The following is an 18584-nucleotide window of genomic DNA, read 5'->3' as shown; positions in this document are numbered from 1 at the left end:
ATCCAAGCAGAGTAATGCATGCTGATTTTCTTTTTGAGAAATACCACTTAAGGCTAGTGCACATCCAGAACAATTCTTTAAAACTCAAATCTTTGGAAAATGGTAATTTCATCTTCCTCTATTTCAGATTATTTCCCTAAAAAAAAAGTCTCTTATGATATAAAACTCAAATCTATTTGATCTGGGTTTGGCATATGCAGTTGCAGCTTCTTGTGTTCAGCATGTTCCAAATTCCAATATTATATCTGATTCTCTTTCTGCTTCATTTTCATAATACAGCTGGAGCCCTCTGTATTTATCAGAGCAGGAGGCCAGGATTCCTCATGCCTGATGAATGTTGGCAAAGTGGATGTTACTGATTTTCTGCATGTGTTTATCAGGGGATGGTGATTTGAGGGTGCTTAGCTACTCAGTGCGAAAGTGTGCCCTTGCTGAACAAGAGTGGGTTTACTCTCAGCATAAAATGATAAGACCAAAGTGAAGCATGCTTTTAAAAACTATATATTTTTTGACCTTTACTGCAACTATCACCAATTAACCTTATTTTATTTACTTTTTTTTTTTTTTGGTTGGTGTATGTTTTCAAAATGCATTGCTTCTTGCTTTTGATTTTCTATCTGTTCTTTCTGTCACTAAGATGAAGTTGGAATACTTTCTAACAGGCCTTTCTTTTATAAGCAAAGTTACCTTACCAGGATCTGAGCCATTGCAAAGTTTATGAAAATTTTGAACTATGATGGTTGAAGAATAATTTAACATTTTATAATTTACCAGTGACGATTTCCATTGAAAAATCTAGTATTTTGCAGTAAATGTTTGGTTTTGAATATTTTAATGAAATTCAGGTTTTGGGGACAAAAAAAAGGGTTAAGAATCTTTTCAAACTAGTTTTAATTGTGGTTTACTTTGCATTTACAATTTAATAGTGAGCCTTATGACTGTGACACAGCAATCCTATACTAAAGAGATTCATGTGTGGCCTAAATGCCTTAGCATATTATTAATTTTTTTAATAAACTTTCTTTTTTAATGGATATTAACCTCAGAAAAATATATTCCATTTGTAAATGTTTGGATGCTTAAGAAAGGCTGTAAATGTTACTGTTCCATTTCAGCAATGTTGCAGATTGATATTTACTGGAGATTTTAAGTTAATTTTACCGTAGAAAGATCTTGGTGCAGAGAAATAATGATAATGTGGAAAAAAAGATACTCCAGGTACACATCAGTTCATTAGAAAGGCTTGGAGTAGAACCCAGACTGACTGACGAGTCCCCCATTTTCCTCTACCACCTACTTTCAGTATTTGATAGAGACTGCTGCTTAAAAATCAAATTGAAAATATGTTGTTCAACATTTTAAACCTATTTTTCATATATCAGAATATATGTTTGCTTTCTAAGGTCCTTACCAAGGATCCATTTTTTTTATTTTATTTTTTTTCAAATTTTGCTTTATTCTTTGCTTTGTTTCATGTCTGTTCAATTTTATTTATTCCATGTTTTCTTTTTGTTTTGTTTTTGTTTTTAGTTGTGTCTGGTAAGTTGAAATTTTATTGGCCATCTTCTAGTCATCGTATCACTGTGACGGGAACTTCTCCTCCCCTTCCCATCCATCCCCCTCCATGTCCTCCAACCAGTCAGCTCCCATCCTTTACTTGTTATTGGCAAGACACATCGAACAGAATAAATTCTGCATGAAGTATGGGTAACTTAATGGCAAAGAGAAAGGTAATGGGTTGCAAACTTTCTGTCTGTTTTTATATGATGTAACGAGTCAAATCCTAATGCCTCCTCTTTTCAGTGACTGCACAGGTTGAGCTTCAGAGTGTGCTAAAAAAATCGCATTTGGTTAAAAGTTTTCTGGGATAAAAGTTGTTCTTTTCTTATAGAGATTAATTTCTTGGCATCTTTTAAAGTCTCATCATTGCATACCACATGTATGTGACCCAAGGTGTGAAATCAGACTGATATTAAAAACAAAAGGCAATGAAAAAGTTTCCAGTACAGTTAACATAGAATGGAATTTAATAATAGTTTCACTTAACCCTGTTTAATTCTTCTAACATTGAAGCTAGTAAGATTTTTATTATTTACCTTAATGGCAATAAATTTAGAATAATACACATATGGGCAATATGCATATATATTTAGAGTAGTATCCATACAAAATATGTATTTAAAATAAGAGAAAGATGTACCTACTTACATTTCATAAATTCTACCATGGCTGCCTATGAGAGACTAAATTCCCCCTTCTTTTTTGTGTTAAGTAGTCCCTGAATGGTCATCTTGAGGTACTGTAACCACAACCATTCAACTATTTCTCCAGTGGTCAGAACCATTTCAATCTCTTTATAGTTGCACCTGTCCTGAAGTTCAATGAAATCTGAAACCTCATCAATCCTCTGCACTAGCACAGGATTTAGAAACCCTCAGTTCCATATTGTGTGGCATTGTGTCACAGACTAGTGCAGAACCAGCCAAGCCCTAAATTTAACTATATGCTAAATTTATTCTTGTTATTAGAATCTAGCAGCATAACAAAGGTGCTTCACCCTCATCTCCATTTCCCCCTCATGCCTCACAACCCTGTGGCAAACCCCCAGCCAGTTCTCCCTCCCTTCCAAATGAAACGTGCTGTCATGTCAAAGCCTTCCCACATCTTCTTCCAAGGTACTGGTTGAATGTCTCGGAGCTAAATGTTTTGAAGTCTGCTAATTACAGTAGGTCAATCTTGGCTTCACTTGGCAAACATGCATAGTTTCTTATCTAAGGAAATGCTAGGAAAGGTAGCATTTGCATCCAAATGTAGACAGCAGTTTTATGCTTCAAAAATTCCTCTCAAAGCAGGAGTGTCGTAGGAAGAATATATTCTGATATGAACTCGCCAGGAAGCAGAAACAAGGCATGGGGAACAGATAACTGCAAAAATTGGCCCACAGAAACACTGAAAGAGATTTTTTTTTTTTTAAAGACTTAAGTGTTATTGAATCTATTCTAGATAAAGCTACTACTGCTGGGTGTTTATAAAACACATCTTTGCATTATATATGTTACATTGTTTTTAAGGGAAAATCTTGTGGAAACATCATTGTTCACAAGGGGAAAAAAAAGGAATTAAACAAAAATCGCTTGATTTCTTAAAGTCAGATACAAAACATGCCCTTTATTCTCAATCCAGAGAAGAGGGAGAGCATAATTAGTTTCAGACAGATGATCAGAAGGAATTGGAAATTAATAAATAAATGGGCTTTCATTTAATGCACATTTTTTCAAGAAGCAGGAGTTAACAGCCTATAGAACACGCTAGATTTTTTCCTCTGCTAGCATCACCAAGCTATCTAATATCATCTATGCTGATTTTTTTTTTTCATGTGACTGACACGATTTTTTGACATTCTCTTTACTACTGGATGAAGGGGTTGTTGAAGTCAGTATAAATCAAACAATGCTGGCAGTATTTATAATGTTAGGCTGAGCAGATGTTTCAAATTTGCCTTCATTTGCATTTATATTTTGTTTGAACATGCTCTTACCTATGTAAATGAGGAAGACATTTAGCTCTGCTGTTCCTTTAAATTCAGTCCTTCTCAGTGTGTTTGAACTGGAGATTTTTAAGTGGTTATAATTTGAATAGTATTTCTTGGGCTTTTGACTTCAAGTTTTTTTGAGACTATGACTACATCAAAAGTCTGTTATATACGCACTTAAGGGCTTTTTCTCTGCTCAACTTTCCTAAGCCAGAGATGATGAGTTTTGTGTGTGTAAGCCTGAATTCATAGTTACTCAGCAGTGTGTCTTGCAGCCCTTAACAAAGTATGGCCCCTGGGCCAGTTGTCTCTCAAAGATTTCTCCATTCTGGCTTGCAGCCCTATTCCTCCTTTAAGAACCAAATTGTAACAGATTTGTTTGTATTGGTGACTGTTGCTCTGCAAGTTGTCTCATCAAGCTGGTGGGACTTATTTCCTTGTACCCCGGGTCAGCACTAAAAGCACATGTTGCACAGTCAGAGTTTTAACTGGGAGGTCCAGACACAGAAAAGATGATCTGACTGATGCTGAAGCTGTGGCTGTTAGAGACTGGTGGTGTCTTTGTGCTGCCTCTCCTTATTAAAGAGACTTCACTGTTCTGGTTTATACCATTTAAAGTCAGGAGGAAAATTGTTCTTTCAAATGAGCTGATGGCAGTGTGATTTATTTCTTTTTTGGTGTTTTCCTTTCAGAGCCTCCACAGTTTGTTGTAAAGCCTCGAGACCAGGTAGCTGCACTGGGGAGAACAGTAACTTTCCAGTGTGAAGCAACTGGAAACCCTCAGCCAGCCATCTTCTGGCGGAGAGAAGGGAGTCAGGTAAAAAAGCCCTTCTGTCCTCCTTCCTGGCAGTTTCTTGAAGAGATGATTTCACATGAGAGAAGAGTATTTTAATTATTGTTTTAAAGATGTGGAAAACAAGCTTAGAGCTTGGAGATGCTGGATACTTATTCTTTACTTCTAAGTCACATGCATGCTAAGTGATGTCAGCCTTAGTGGAAAGCTTATCTATGTTTTGCTGTCTCCCATTTTCTCCATGAATGTAAAAATAAATCTGTGAATCAACTGGAAACATTCCATGTTTCACTACTCCGATAATGTCTTTCACCTAACAGGGAGAACTTATAAGAAATGGAGAGATGACTTATGCTGAAATTGGTTGAACCCCCAAACACTGCCAGATTTTCAGAAAGTTTGGCTTTGGGTTTATGGTGCAGCTGTTAGTTTGCCACGTGTTTTTGAGTTTCTGGCAAACTAAACCATTTGCTGCATTGATCTCCATCACTGCATGGGTAGGACTCTAGTTCTGGGCTGAGGAGAACTACTTTCCCACTCTATCAGTTGACTGACAGACCATACCTGAATAGGTCACTTTTTCTCCCAGGTTCCTTATTTGAATGGGAGGGAAAATTATTTTCATCTTCTTTGTAAAGGATCTTGAAAGCCAGTGGATGAAACACAATACAGCACAGAAAGAGAATTGCAGTTTTCTTTCAAAGTCATCTTTTGAAGGAGGGATGTGACACAAAGTATTCTTTATTGGAAGGAAAGAAGGAATATGGGATTCTGGTTCTCCTGTGAATGAAGGAATGAATGGTGCAAGAGTATATGACAGGGTTCTTTGTGTTACGAAACAATAGGGCAGAGAAATTGAGAACACTTGGAAATGGGCTTCTTTACTCCATTTGCAACATTTCTGTCTGAATACCTAAGTACAACTAGACTGCTAACTAAATTTAGATGGTAATCTTCAGTGGTGTATTTATAGCAGTATATTATGCTTCTATTCCATTTATTTATTTATTTATTTAGCCATATGTTGTCTAGTACATCTTTGTTTGGTTCTGGTTTTTTTTTCTCATTTTTGACTCTGCTGAGTGGTGACCACTTGTGATGATTGAGAGAAATGAAAGAGGAGGTCAATGAATAGGGTTTGCTGATATGGAGAATATTGTGTCCAATTCTTTTGGACAGTTTTTGAAAATGCAAAATTTAGTTAGCCAAGAAAAAGAGATAAATATAACCTCTGTGATCCTGAAGTATTCTCATTCACAAGTTGTTCAGCCAGAGGTAGGAATTCAACCCTCAACTGATTTTTGGTAAATACTATGTACTTTATACACAAACTATCTAAATAGGCATAGGATTTAATTCTGTGTTATATAAGACTTCTCATAAAACACAAGCACTCTGTTCAGAGAGACCTACAGAACATCTCTTTTTTAAAAACTGCTCCATTGGTAGGAAGGCAAATGTTAAAATACAGATAAATAAACCACCATCTGCATTTAAATGAAAGAAAACGAATGCCTTGGAGCAAGTTCTAAAAAGAACATTAAAGCAAATGACTGAGGTTCACCACAGTTGCTTGCACCATTGCGGTATCTGTACATTTCACATCTTCACTAGACTCTGTTATACTTTGTGCAAAGTCCAGTATTGATCCTAGAGAGTGTTATTGCAATCCAAGAAGTCTTACACAATTCTATGTGCATATCTGCACCTATTTTATCATAAAAAAATCATACAGCAGCTATTCCCATTGTGGTATAGACATGCTTAAGACATGAAGAGCAGAATGTTTTCTGTATAATGTGAAAAGATTCATTTGTTTAGTTATATTAAAGTTATGCTTATTGATGTTTGAACTTATTTAACTTGTTTTTTCCCCTCTTTCTTTCCTGTACATCTTTTAGAATCTGCTTTTCTCATACCAGCCCCCTCAGTCATCCAGCCGATTTTCAGTTTCCCAGACAGGAGACCTCACCATCACCAATGTCCAGAGATCTGATGTTGGGTACTACATCTGCCAGACTTTAAATGTTGCAGGAAGTATCATAACAAAAGCCTACTTGGAAGTTACAGATGGTAATCATAGATTCATTTTATCATTTCCAAGTTTTTTATTTTTATTTGAAGACAGCAGTGCGGTTATGTGACACTACTTTGAAATCTGTTTTGCATAAATGTGGATTTCATGTTTCTTTGAACATAAAAATCCTGTTTTAGCCACCTCTGTCAGGGGTTTAAAATTCTGGATAATGTGTAACACTGTATTTCCGTTTTATATTGGTAAGTATATTCAGTTTATGGATTTTGGTCGGATCTGTTAATTTTTATCTGACTCCTTTTTAGCTTCCCCCACTGGATTTAATTTACTTTCAGATTGCTTACTGCCTGGTTCTTTATCCCTTTTATTGTGTGGCCATTTGCATAGCATTTCCATTTACCTGGTTTTTTCCTTGTTTCTTAATATTATGTTTTAGCAAGGAAAAAATATCAACCTGTATGGAGATCAGCAGAAAAACATAGAAATTGTACATCCTTTTTAAGGAGTGGTTGGGAAAAAATATAAGATGAAAAAGCTACAGGGAGCATGTCTACAAGCAGTAATATGTGCTGATGTGAGGCCAGTTTGCCAATTATCAGAAATACTTCTTATTTTTAACAGCAGAGTATATACACAGGGAAAATACTAATCTTAGCATTTACAGAGAAGGAGGGTAAGAGCAGAGAATTTGAGCAGAGGGAAGCTCTTGTCTGAGAAGAGTTTCCATAAAGTAGCCCTTCGCCCTATAGAAAACAAAACTAGTAAAATTCTAGAAACATGCAGTGAGCCTGTAGGATTAAATTGTTTATTTATCTCCCCCTCCCCCTGGATTGAGATTGGAGGAATAGGACTACATCCCTTCTGCTTCCTCACAAGTTGTAAGCCACATTTCCTAATCCTCTTCTTTCCATTTTTTCAATGGGGAGAAGGCCATGGGAAGGTGAGAAATAAATTTAAAATAGAAAATTAAGGATGTTAAAATGGTTTTCTGCTAATGACTTACGCCATCTGAACTTGGAAATAATCAATTTAAATGCATTTTTTTTACTATATGCTCTGGATTGATCTGGTGAGTAGTTGTTTTTTATAGTGTCTTGGGACAGTTTCTGGTACTTCTATAAAAGTGAAGTCAGAATATGCTGAATATTCCTAAAGGTATTAGAATACCTTTATGAATGGTTTTCCTAAAGGTAGGAGGAGTTGTCGTCAGCTTCAGTGGCACTAAAACTAGCCATGAATTTCAGTGTCATTAGATTTCTTCTATAAAGTACAGATCAATCAACTCCTTACCTTTGCCAGCTGCAAAGCTCTTGACAAACTTGTCAAAGTCAAGTACAAATTATAAGTGGGCTTATTTTGACTGTCTCTACAGAGAAAAGTCGTAATGGCCTCAAAGTGTGTACCAACAGGCTGGGACAAGAACTAATGGATAAATAAAGCAGTTGAAAACAGAGTGTTGTTTGAACATGCAAATGAAATTATGGGAGTTGGAATTTAGCCAAAAAAAGCAGTGCTAACATCCTGTCTGTTGTTATGAAAAGTAATTGAGAAATATCTGATGTTCACAAGTTATCAGAACTTCAGGTTTCTATTTCAGCCACCAAACCAGTTTTTAAGTTACGTGAGCCCCATGCCACTGCTGAGCAGATTTATGACATTTAAAATTATGGCTATTTTCAGATCATCAATCCATGTCATCTTGGATGGTACAGGTAGAGCAGATCCCCAAAACACAAGATAACTTTTACCTCTTTTTTTTGGATAATGGAAGACAGTCATTCTTTTTTCTGTGAATGCTGAGACCGGTTTATATTTTTCTGTGCAGTAGAATTAAATAGCCTATCAATAGCATTTAATTTCCATTGTGTGAAAGATGCATTATAATTGACATAGACACACTGTGGGATTTTCTTTGTGGCTTTGAAGTCATCATAAAAGTCAGAAACTACTGGAAAAATCTTTTGTAGATGAGATTTTTCCAATATGGTTCTATCCATTTGCGTTTGCTTTACCCTACTGCTTGGCATCTCACGATTAAGGAACAGCACCAAGATGAGTTGGTGCCACATAAAAAATGGTTATTTAAGCAGTGGGTATTTGTCAGGTTTTCCCCTGATTGCCTACCTCCTTTTTTTCTGTCTTTAAATGCTGGAAGTATGAGCTGTGTTATACAGGCCTGCCAGTGGTAAAAGGTGGAAAAGGTGAAGTCTGTGCCTTGCCAAAGAATCTGGGAAGTCCTTTCTTTTCCCATTATCGCTTCATAAAGACATTGGGCTTGGAGAATGCCTGGAGGATACCAGTGTATAATATGCAATACTTCTCTGTTCTGAAAATACTGTGTTGTGTATCATTTTAAACTTCCGTAGCTGCGCATCATTATAATGCACCCTGCCCTGAATAATGCATGCCTCCCACTTTAATTACTTGTTTAATTATTTTTAGTTTGTTTCAAAGCCTCGAGCAACTGCTGTTGCTTAGATGATTAGAAAATTGCTTCCAGTTTCAGAAATGTCTTTCCTGTTGTTCCTCCTGGCAGTGATTGCAGACCGGCCTCCCCCTGTCATTCGGCAGGGTCCTGTGAATCAGACTGTAGCTGTAGATGGTACTTTAGTACTGAACTGTGTGGCCACAGGCACTTTAATGCCCACTATCCTCTGGAAGAAGGATGGGATCCTCATTTCTACCCAAGACTCTCGCATCAAGCAGCTGGAGACAGGAGCACTGCAGATCCGATATGCCAAGGTAGCCTGAACTGGCAAATGGGTTTTCTGGTTGGTTGTTTCAGTTTGTGCCTTCACCTCCAGGCATTTCTGATGTAGTAAACCCTACATTTAGAATTAATGAAATGTTACATAAATGTACTAAAATATTTGATACTTCATGTTTTCAGATAGTATATTCTTTATGTGTAACACCTGCCTAGGGCACATTATTTCTGATTTCATAAGGAAAAATGCTCTTTAGAGGTATTAATTAAGGGAATTACTTGGTACTTAAAACATGAAGGGGAATATTTCAGTAAGACAAATCATTACATTATTTGGGCTTTAGCACTAATAGATTAAAATGATGTAGTTAATTCAAATGTTGTTAAAGAAAACCTTTGTTTAGCATATGCAGTAATAGAGCCCTGTACACAGCTTTTTCAGAGGAGTTTTCAGTGTTTAAACATGCTCACTAATACAGTGTAACAAAGCTTAAAATGGTTAACCACCTGTCAAATACCTGGCTTCCTCAGGGAGTTATAGTACCTGGCCAGTATTGCTGCTAGTCATGCATTGCACGGTCTAAAATGTTCTAAAATGTGAAGTTGTAGCATCCTGGCTGTTCTCTGCTATCTTATCTGTGGTTTGAAATGTAGTAAGTTTGTTTTAAATTAGGCTGAATACATCACTTTACCACATTCCCTTGAGTTGTCCTGCTGCCAATTACAAGTTAGACTGGCTTAGAACCTCTGATTTTTGATCACTTCCATTCAGTTTGTCTGCTGAGGCTGGGACCTGAGGAGGATAGCGTTTCTTTTTTGGGAGCAAAAAAAGAAACTCTTTTGAAATGTGATTAAGTCACATATGGACAAATAATCAAACATTCAGAACTGGATGAGGATAGCATATGGAGATTCTTTTTCGGGTCTGCTGCAGAGTGAAATTTATACTAACACAGGGAGCCCCATATGTACCCTCTGCAATATTTAAGCTTTGCTTTAAGGATGACATGTTCTCCGGTGCTCCAGTCCCGATAAATCCACTGGCATTATTTATGTAGAAGGTTGACAGTTGCATGAGGTCTTGTCATCTGAGTTCCTTCTCAATTTCTTTGTTAGGACCTCTGCAGAGTAAGGAATAAATGCTACAGGAAATGGCCTTCAGTTTGCTCATCACAGATTAGTTAATATTAAATTAGAATCTGCAGCATTTATTTTGTGGCTGCTCAGAAATAAATACCCATTTTTGTTTTGTCAAAATCGTAACTTCTAATGGAAGAAGTTTCTGGTGCGAAGTTTTTGCGGGCTAATACATTTATCCATATTCATGGGGGAACACAAAGAGCCATAATTACTTCTCTAGCACCCTGAGTGCCTGATTGTTGCAAATATTTATTCTTCTCCTCTCCCGTTCAGCTGGGCGACACCGGCCGGTACACCTGCATTGCTTCAACCCCGAGTGGAGAAGCGACATGGAGTGCATACATAGAGGTTCAAGGTAAATCCATTAGGGTTCCTCTCTGTGGAGAAAGTACATGAAGAAAAAACAGCAATTGAAATGCAGAAGTTATCTGACTCTGTCATAAATTGCCGGTGCAGATATGAGCAGCATTTAGCTGACAGCTGCTTCCTGTCCATACTCAGCATTTCTCTCTCCTTTTGTTAGAGTTTGGAGTCCCAGTGCAGCCACCAAGACCCACTGACCCAAACTTGATTCCTAGTGCTCCATCAAAGCCCGAGGTTACAGATGTCAGCAGAAATACAGTAACGTTGTCATGGCAACCTAATTTGAATTCAGGTGCAACACCAACCTCTTACATAATTGAGGCCTTCAGGTATATGAGTCTTGTGTGATCTTGCTGTCTGTATCTTTACGTGTAATGCGTTGCTAAAGAACCACATGCTAACCTGCTGTTGTGTGTTTTATCTCTAGCCATGCATCAGGGAGCAGCTGGCAAACTGTAGCTGAAAATGTGAAAACGGAGAGTTTTGCAGTTAAAGGGCTAAAACCAAATGCAATTTATCTCTTCCTTGTGAGAGCAGCCAATGCGTACGGGCTGAGCGACCCAAGCCAAATATCTGATCCAGTGAAAACTCAAGGTAACTTCTTGATACTGAACATTTTGGGTGTCCACAGCAGCTGTCACAAGTTGGCTAAGCAATACCAGATGCAGGAATTCTGGTAGCTTTGGACTGTCTACCTAGCCTGGCTATAATATATACTACATAAAATACAGAGTTAAAACTTGTATTTCTCTATAACACAGACTCTGACAGCATGTTGCATTGCCTAAGGGAACTCTAGTATCTCTTATCCAAAGATAGTTCCAACTTGCAGAATAGCTCTTGCTAGCAACCAAGGTAATCCCTGGTTTTTTTGAGTTCCCACACAAATCCTCAAATTCCATGGAAATGTTATTACTATGTCCAGTGAATCAAATAAGGCTTAAGACTGAGACAGGGGGAGAAACAGCATGTAAACTAAGTTGATTTCTGCTGTATTAGGAAAGAGGAAAGTTGAAAATTTGAAGAAATTTGGCATCATGAACCTGTAAAGATGTTTTGGCAGTATGTTAGACGTATTTCCATAGTACAACTGTTGGAAGTAAAACAGGGTAGAAAGCAGTGCTTACACACAGCCAAGTGGGAGAAAAGTCTGGGTAGAAGTGAATGAAGGAGTCATCCACTGACTCCAGCTGTGACTGAAGTCCAGCTATGGGCTGAGTCCAGCTACGTAAAATTAAAGCTATCTTTGTGTTCACTCTAGCCAATAAATGATGCTTAGGGTGATGTACAGGGAATAATGCATTGCAGCTCTGAAGCCTGCATTTTTCCAGTAGAAGAGCTTAGATTCTTAAGAAGGGGAAAACTAGACACACTCTTTTTCAAAGAAAAGTGATAGAGATCGTATTTTTTTTTTGTTTGTTTGTTTTTCTGATCTTCCTACTTACTGGAGAAATTGACCCACTGGCTTATTAAGAGTGTCTGTGTTGTATGTTTGTTTCTTTGTTTGCACAACTAAGAACATGTTGGTTTTTGAAAGGAAGTTGTCTAAAGGAAACAAAGCGTTTTTCTTTGGTGACTTCTCATGTTTTGTGTAGTTGGTCTGAAAGCAAGTCTGTCTTATCTCCCCTGGGGAGTGACCAGTTTCACATTGCTGTCTTTTGGTATTATGCATTTCTCCTGATGGGTGACAATTTCAGTGGATATGTATAGACAGCAGAGTCACAGCCCCATGGAAAATCAGGATTGTGCAGGTTCCCAAGTCTGCTACCAAGGAAAGATTTAGTAACTTTTTAGTGATTCCTGATTTCTGGGAATAGAACTGCACGAGCCTGTTTCTCATGTAGTGTAGTTTCATTTTTGGAGATGAGAAGAGGTATTGTGTCTGTCCCAAACTAACTGATTACTGAGCTGATTCTGAGTAACAGTAAATGTTCTGTTCACTCAACTGAATGGTTTATAATGACGTGGAAAAGCTTCACTGTTCTCTGGGCACCTAGTAGAGCTGAAAACCCAGGAGCCACATAATACATCAGTGACAATAACAACTAACACATAAAATTTTCTCCAATCGTAGGAAATGTAATCAAGTGTCAAGTTCTTTAAAGCAGTTCTACTCCTCTTCCAATACCATTTCATTTTTGTTTAAGTTGTGGTCTCTCTAAGCAACAATTTCCCAGTTCACTTTTGTCTAGAGGGTGGTGTAGTCCTAAATGCATGTTCAGTCCACGAACGAAGATGAATGTAGGTTACTACCTTCAGTGCCTTCATCCCTTCAGTACTGCCTTCCTACTGCCTTCATCTTTGCACTTTACAAACATTAACAACCACATTCTTAGGTGTTTTCACTGACAGTCCCTGTCTTGGAAGCTTGGAGCTTAAACAAGAGAGCACAAGTGTCATTGTATAGCACAGATGTACAAGTGGCTGAGCCTGGGAATAGTTTGATTTTTTTTTTGTGGATGACTCATCTTTTTTGACTAGCAAAGCTAGAACTAAGTATTCCACTGGCTTTCCTGTTACTGTTCCCTGTTCTGAGCAGGGTGATATTTAGGCAATGCTCCCAAACAGAAGTTTTTATCTTTAATGCTTTCAAACTTTGGGAGGAGGGAAATACTGTGACTGTGGACTGTTTGCAGAACATACTGCATGAGGATATAGCAGGGACACAGTAGAGGCTTTTTTTTTGGTTTTGTTTTTACTGATGTTGCTTGCTAAGAATCCAGATTTGTCACTCACTGACTACACATTAACCTCAGCAGAAATCACTACAAGTACTTTTCATGAATTTCCAGTCATAGCATTTTAGCCATAGTCAGCATGGTATTTGTTTAAAATGAAGTGATCAAGGAGTTGAGATGTGAACTCAAACCAGAAACTATGTTACTCTGCTTTCCACAGTACATGTTTTAGATGCCCTCTTAGTGATTACCCTGTAAATTTTACACATCTGACAGTCATTCAATTTCAGTTAAATGCTTTCCAAGGGCTCAATATGCAAAAACTATGTGTTTTCATTGTACCATTGCGTGTTTTGAGAGGAATTTGTCCCTTCATGCATATGAATAATCCTTCCAGCTATAGGATAGACCAAATATCAGACAATCCAGACAGCCCTCAGCTGTGCTCTGCCTCCCGTTTACAGAAGCCTCTTGCCATTAGAGAAGCTGCAGCCATATGACTAATTTTTCTTTTCTCTAGTTGTTAACGTTATTTTGTAGTAACTCCAAGTAAGTTTGTCATGAATTTATCTAAAGATACAGCTTCTGCTTTTCCTGTTCTGTATAGGTTTCCTGGTCTCTTGGAATGGGCAGTGGGCAACGGAACATTTTCTCTTCCCAGCAGGAAAGAATAAAGAGATGCTGCTGTAGCTCTTTACCAAATCCATGAATGTGGTGTGTCTTTTTGTGCTCATTACCCTCATGTTTCTCTCTGTCAAAGGAAGTGCAGTGGCTTGAGTTGGTATTACCTAAGCATTGGTGATTTGCTCAAGAAAATACTTCATGTGTTTTTTTCTTACATGATTAGGAAGTACTTGGGGTAAACTTTATTAGTGATAGCATCACATACTTTCTGACATACCCATTTGTATTTACATGTACTTATTTCACCAATCGTGTGTACTTGTGAGAATAGAATCTTAAATTGTTGCAGATGTTCCGCCAACAAGTCAAGGTGTGGATCACAAGCAGGTCCAGAGAGAGCTGGGTGACGTGGTGCTACATCTGCACAACCCTACTATCCTTTCTTCCTCCTCAATTGAAGTTCATTGGACTGTGAGTATAAATCTGTGTGCTGCTGGGATGTACTGCTTTGGCTGCAGTGGGGACACACTTTAAGAAGCTGTGTAGTTTGTATGATTGCAAATGGTTTTCTCTGGGAAGAGTGCTGCTTGTGCTCTCCTTTTCTACTTCATTAAATTTTGTCCCATTTTCTCCATCTTTGTCTCCATAGAGAGTGCTGTTTACAATATGGTGAGGGTTTCAGAGTCCTCCTCTGGAAGCTAAAGGAGTGATCAAAGCCCTCCTAAGTCATATCATTTGAAGCCTTTGCACTGTTTTCAGTAGGACGTGTATCAGTCCCTTAATGAGATAACATGGGCAATTCCCTGTCTGTCAGTCACCTGCAGAGAGAAATACTGCATAATTCTGTTTGAAAGTGTTACCTCCAGCCTACAGACACACTGACAAACACACCCAAATCAGATAGCCTCATCTGAACCTATCCTTTCCTACCGTGCGCTGAGTACACGTGGTGCAGGGAGAAGAGATGTAAAAGGCAATGTGATATTGATGTTGCTCTGGCAGCAGGAAAGCAGGAATTTGGCCACGTGGAGGATATAGCAGAGGAAATGAGGGATTGAGGAATATAACTCAAAGATCAGTTTTAAAATGGAATGCAGAATTAAGAAAAAGTTGGGGATATAATTATGCCACGTACAGAAATAAAGCCATAAGGAGTGAGCTTTGAGGTCTTTGTGTGACTTCCATCTGAACATTCCAGTATATTGGCAGGGATAGTGTGGGACAGCATGGGCTGTAGCTCCTGCCATGCCATGGCAGAATATTTTGAACAGGAACAAAAGGCATTTTGACTTTGTAGAAGAGCCGTAGCCCAAAGGAGTCCTGATCCACAACCAGGGCTCCTCAATGCTGCAAGAACACCAATAATATCTGCTGTGTTGCACAGTGATTACACTCCCACCTGCAGTATGGCCACCTGCAGCAGGCAATCTCCTGTTTTAACTAATACATTAAAACATCTTTGAGGTTCCTTGCTAATTCTTTTTGACCTTTACTTACAGAACAACCTTTTCAGACAGGCAGCTTTTGTCAGTCTCTTGGGTGGCCTGTGGCTTCTCTGCAATTTCAAAAATAAGCATTACCTCAGTTTCAGCTAACACATGCATTCTTTATGTGATTATTAAAAATGAAATGTGTTGCTCTTTGGAGTAAAATTGCAACCACATGGTTTTACTACACCACTGTATGAGATTTTTGAAAACAGGGAAAATCTGATGCATTTTAAAAACTTTATTGTGGTTGCTATTGGGCTTCCTTATTCATCAGAAATTGAAACCAGTAGTTAAAAGGATAGTGAATGCTCCATAACAGATCACTTGTATAAGGTAGCTTTCTATTTCAGCTATAGGCAAACATATTGGATCTGCCCTTGTTTCCATTCAGATCTCTTTCTCCATATATTTGGTATAAAATTGCCTTAGTTTGAACAAAGTGTTCCGGACCATTGAGCCATCAGCTTGATCCACTTTTCCAAGTCTCATCCATGCTGCTGTACTGAGTTTTATGTTCCCTCCTGGAACCTGGCCCTTTCTTTCCAGCAGAGAGCCTCCCACTGAGTGGGTGGATGTAGGGGAAGTCTTTGGAGAGATCTGCCCTCTGACAGAGCCCAGCCACAGCAATGGAGACAGTGCCAGCTGGCCACCCTCTCAATTTGCTTTCTCCAAAAAGAAGCAGGCAGGAAGCAGTGCTCATTTCACGGGTTTTGGGAAGCTTCCACACGTCAGGAGAGTTGACAGGCTCTCTCTTTGATCTCCATATTCATTACCCTGAGCTGTGGCACTATAAATCTCCCTTTCCCCATGTGCCCCCAGCCCTGCTGTGCAGATTCAGGTGGGCAGCAGTCTGACCTGTGCTGAGCTCTTTTGCTCCATGGATACAAAGACTGTTCATTTCATGGAGCTGGGGCATATTATACAACTCTGTTATCCCCCTTTAATGCCTTCCTAAATTCAGGGAAACCAGCACAGTTCTACCAGCATCAAAGAGATTAATGCACTTGTGAATCAGGCCTGTAATTTGTTGTAATGCAAGGAGCCTTTATCTGCTTTGGCAGTGATGTTTACTTTGAATAACATGAGGGATAGTCCAGGAGCCGTGCACGGTGTCACGGGCATCACCCCTGGTTCCTGTCTGTTTATGGATGTGTTCTGTGTTCTGCTGTCTTGCCAGGTGGATCAGCAATCCCAGTATATTCAAGGATATAAAATTCTGTACCGGCCTACACCAGCATCTTATGGAGAATCAGAGTGGTTAATCTTTGAAGTGAGGACTCCAACCAAAAACAGTGTTATCATTCCGGAGCTGAAGAAAGGTGTAAACTACGAAATCAAGGCCCGCCCTTTCTTTAATGAGTTTCAGGGAGCAGATAGTGAAGTGAAATTTGCAAAGACCCTGGAAGAAGGCAAGTAGGAGCTAGACTGTCTTCATCTTTCCTTTTTGAAGTAGCAGCCTGGCCGGCTTCCCTCTGATATGTTCATTATTTGATCTTGTTTGAAGTGCATGCTGTTTGAGAGCAGCAATCTGTGGCAGAGAAGGCTGTGTTGGACTGATCATTATGTGAATTGTTTGGTGACACAGAAGTAAATATTCTGAGCCAGGCATGAGAGACAGAGAGAGAAGGATGTGCAAAAAATCCCTCCAACACACAATGGGAAATCCGCTTTTTTATCTTCCCTGCAGTGTGTGCACTCCTCCCTGCTGAGTTCATGGGCTGGTCACAAGTGACTTCTGTCAGATTCAAGCACTTGCTAATCACTATCTTGAGTAGATAGCAGACAGTACAGAAATCATCAAAGCAGTGTAGCTGGGGAATGGAGACCATGGTTTTTAGAAGGCTTTTATATCTGGATCAATCAGCGAGACCAAATGGAAAGATGAATGAGGGCAACAGATATAGTGGCCTAAATTATGTATTTCCATCTCATACATGTGCTAAAAAGACAAGGTTCATAAAGCTCTTCTTTTGTTGCTGCACAGGCAAGTATGCAAGGTGGCCACTGCCTCTGAATAGGGATTTTGGTGCTTCTGCTAGGATGAGCAACCTTCCCCTTTCTATCTTCCTTCTCCATTAGAAGTGCTGTGCAGCTCCAGTTTATTGCTGCAAGTGGTTCAAAAGGTGTGCATAGCTGCATTCATCCTAAGCATCAGCTAAGCATCCACTTTTTAGAAGGACTATTTCAAATGCAAAACATAAATTATTATTATAAATATGTTAATACTAACACATTTCGCCCTGACTTTAAAAATTTTTGTATTACTCATTATTTTTTACACATTAGAGGAACTAGATCAGGGGACTATTTATAGGATTTATTTTTCAAAACTGTTGATCCTAGGTGAGATGATTTGAGAGCAGTGAGGAACTCAGTGCTTGGGACTGTGACATGCAGGTAATGGGTGTCTGAGCTTGGAAAGTGTAATTTGGAGTGTTACTTTTCCTGGCCTGCGCAGCAGGACTACGGCAGAACTCAGAGCCTGGTTGTTGGTTTATACATTTTCCTTCTGTATCATTTTATCTTGTGGGCACAAACTGCCCTCGGTGAAGGGTGAGGCATAAAAGATTGCATTTGTAGAGCCCAGAAACCATCTTCCACTTAAACAAACTCTATTGTGGGTGTGGCAAGCATAACCATTCAGTCTTTCTTTCTGAACAAACAGCTCCTAGCGCTCCACCTCAGAGTGTTTCAGTAACTAAGAACGATGGGAACGGGACAGCAATCGTGGTCACCTGGCAGCCACCCCCCGAGGACAACCAGAACGGGATGGTTCAAGAATATAAGGTACTGCTGCCATGGCTTGGTCCCCTGGCAGAGGGAGCGTGGCCAGGTAGTGAGGAGATGGGCTGTTCGTGGATGCTTGGCTCCATCTTCTGGTTACTCAGAGAAAATGGGAGAGAAAAATCACTGCTTGGAATCAAACTCCGTATTTAGTGATTCTGCCTAGGTGGTGGAAGGCAATTAAAATAGCCTCCATAAATCAAAGCAAGGGGTCAACACTTAATTAAAACAGCTCCCTCCTTGCCTTCTTTATAACTTGGGAAATGCACACACAAGGAGAGAGGGAACCGTACCTGTTGGAGAACCATTTTGTGACTCTTAAGACATTGGCCAAGGTAGGTAGTAAATATAAACAGGCTTAATGAGTTGAAAAGCTCAGGGATAATAATTAACAGTGTTAATATCTGAGTAAATTACGCGTAACTGGGTAGTTAAAAC

General features: G+C 39.0%; 1 protein-coding gene across 8 annotated transcripts in view; it reads left to right on the top strand.

Moving 5' to 3' along the window:
* The window catches only part of ROBO1 (roundabout guidance receptor 1), a 699448-nt gene that overhangs the window by 632742 nt on the left and 48122 nt on the right, over positions 1-18584 (top strand). For 7 of the 8 annotated variants that reach the window (XM_042037872.1, XM_042037877.1, XM_042037876.1 and 4 more), the window contains 10 exons: positions 1531-1539; positions 4225-4349; positions 6227-6398; positions 8897-9102; positions 10481-10562; positions 10731-10899; positions 10998-11164; positions 14222-14343; positions 16540-16771; positions 18028-18149. In XM_042037872.1, coding sequence (XP_041893806.1) covers positions 1531-1539; positions 4225-4349; positions 6227-6398; positions 8897-9102; positions 10481-10562; positions 10731-10899; positions 10998-11164; positions 14222-14343; positions 16540-16771; positions 18028-18149 — 1406 coding nt within the window. The remainder of the gene's footprint in view (positions 1-1530; positions 1540-4224; positions 4350-6226; positions 6399-8896; positions 9103-10480; positions 10563-10730; positions 10900-10997; positions 11165-14221; positions 14344-16539; positions 16772-18027; positions 18150-18584) is intronic. The other variant, XM_042037871.1, reaches the window with a different exon arrangement.

The sequence above is a fragment of the Corvus kubaryi genome, unplaced genomic scaffold, assembly GCF_017639235.1.
Source record: "Corvus kubaryi isolate FWS band 111438036 unplaced genomic scaffold, C.kubaryi_AGA036_p1.0 37391, whole genome shotgun sequence".
In the NCBI taxonomy this organism is placed as follows: Eukaryota; Metazoa; Chordata; class Aves; order Passeriformes; family Corvidae; genus Corvus; species Corvus kubaryi.
Note: the sequence above shows the minus strand (reverse complement) of the source record. Positions and strands in the feature narration are given on the sequence as shown.